Genomic DNA, 2,116 nt, shown 5'->3' with positions numbered 1-2,116 from the left:
TGCCTACCAAAATCTCCAGGATGGGTGATCCTCATGGATTGTCGGACCATTTTCGGTGAAACCGACGATGTACCCTTATCTTCTGCCCACCGTCTATTTGTAGCATATCGAAGAAGCAGGATCTTCCAATCTAGCTACATGGTTTTAGAGTCGTTACGGGCCCATCAAACAAAGATCTTCACCACCTGAATGGGACGCCTCGTGTTTCTCAGCCTATCGCTTTCAAGAGATGGCTGCGATCATATGGCCTGTGCACATGGGATGATGACGTGGGATGATGCGCGAGTAACCATCTTGCTTCTAGACTACGTATGATATAATGCTCGAGCAAAACATTCAACCATACATGGTTAAAAGTTTCAGCGGCTCGGACTAACATGGCCTAGTCAGGAGTTGCCACACCAAAAGCTCCTTGTGGACTACCAAGATGACTTTATTACATCCGCCCTGCCCATCCATTGCACCAGCTCCTGTTGTGTATTCCCAACTCAAGTGAGGCCACATCACCAGAAAAAAAAAAAAAAAAACAGTGATATTGAACTCCCACCATTGAAACTTTCTTATGGCCCATGGAAGTTTTGGATCAGACTGATATTATGTTATTCCTTCATCGTAGGGATGGTGACCTTATGAACAGGTTGGATGGTAAGTAAACATTACGTTGGGCCCTATGAATGTTTTAACAGTGAAAATCATTGTTCCACTGATATTTGTTTCAATATGAAATTTAATGGTCCACACAGCATATACGGAAAACAAATAGTCCGAAGGCCAATATGTTGACCAGCCTAATTTGTTTGGGTACAGAGGAATTAATCCGCCTCTCCCAGTTAATGAACAGCTCAGATCTCCTACATGTGTGGTATGTTTGCACTTGTGACTAGTTGCATGTGGTTTGCTAGTAGCAGTTTTAAAAAAATAAAAAATCAGGTCTACCTACAATTGTTACCATAACAGGCATCATGAACACGAAATAAAGAGAAAATACAACAGGAATATGAATAATATTAAGCTAGAAATGGTTTGCATTATCATTCTCCCATTGAAACAAAAATCAAATATGGAGAAGAACTCATATATACACCTAAAAAATAAAATTTAAAATTAAAAAATAAAAATAAAAAAAAATAAAAAAAAGCAAAAAAAGATACAAGGGTCCATTTGCATATACTAGAGAATTATCATAAGCCATTGAGAAGGATTTGTCGATTGGATTGCCGTAGAGAGAGATATGAAGATGCTGAGCACCGGCTCGCAGCTATGGAGAGGAGAAAAGCCTCTTCTACATCTCTAGATATGCGTCTTTGGACCAACGAGATAACGTAGTCCATGAAAACAGTGTCACATGGTAATGTGATAGGCCCATTGCTTGGTAACCCAAACACGTCTTCAGACATTTTGAACAGTTCTTGAAAGATGGGGCTGTCAAGGTATTCCAAAGGAGCCATGAAACGCTTTCCATCTATGGTGTAGACGACGAAATGACCCTTATCAGCTATCGATTTGCTGCATGTGTTGGAATCTGCTGCTATGTCGGCTCTTGAGAAAGATTTCCTGGCCATTTTAACAAGCTTCTTGGGTTGAATCAAGGCCATGGGTGCAGATCTTTGAGCAACAGAGTAGAGATTTTTAGATCTTTGGTTGTAAGAGTGTGGTTGGTTTGCTGTGTAGAAAAGAAATGAAGGGCAATCAGTTATATATTTGCGAGGGTGGACCCCAGGTTTGAGGGTAGATTTCTCAAGCTGGGGGTGCAAAGGATGCAAAACCATGTGCTGATTGTTTGGGATGTGGGACATGCTTGGATTTTGCTCAGCGATAATTTCATGATGGTAAGCCACTGTAAGCCGTCCGTTCCTTTTATCTCTGACAGACCATAAAACAATGTATACGATTCTACCTAAAAATCGGAAGCGGAATGGCTGGTGTACCACGTGCGTGGATTGGATACTGACAAGGTCAGTAGCGAAATCGCTACTGAAGTGACGTCACCAAGCTCTGTGGACCCCACCATGATGCATGTGTTGTATCCATACCGTCCAACCATTTTTAGAGACCGTTTTATGGCTTTATAAAGAGAACGAAATAGATCTGAATTTCAAGTGGACCCACCACAGAA

General features: G+C 41.4%; 1 protein-coding gene across 1 annotated transcript; it reads right to left on the bottom strand.

Annotated features, from left to right (window-relative positions):
• Window positions 1–1,120: 1,120 nt before the first annotated feature.
• On the bottom strand, window positions 1,121–1,808 carry LOC131228755 (auxin-responsive protein SAUR64-like). Its single transcript, XM_058224621.1, has one exon. The coding sequence runs from the start codon at window positions 1,794–1,796 to the stop codon at window positions 1,182–1,184; it is 615 nt and encodes a 204-aa protein (XP_058080604.1). The 5' UTR covers window positions 1,797–1,808; the 3' UTR covers window positions 1,121–1,181.
• Between the last annotated feature and the right edge of the window lie 308 nt (window positions 1,809–2,116).

Source organism: Magnolia sinica, chromosome 2 (genome assembly GCF_029962835.1).
Source record: "Magnolia sinica isolate HGM2019 chromosome 2, MsV1, whole genome shotgun sequence".
Taxonomy (NCBI): domain Eukaryota; kingdom Viridiplantae; phylum Streptophyta; class Magnoliopsida; order Magnoliales; family Magnoliaceae; genus Magnolia; species Magnolia sinica.
The sequence above is the reverse complement of the archived record's forward strand: the minus strand, read 5'-3'. Positions and strand labels throughout refer to the sequence as shown.

Bases quoted from the DNA above. Each gene is read 5' to 3' on its own strand.
- LOC131228755 (XM_058224621.1), bottom strand. From the start codon at position 1,796: ATGTCCCACATCCCAAACAATCAGCACATGGTTTTGCATCCTTTGCAC.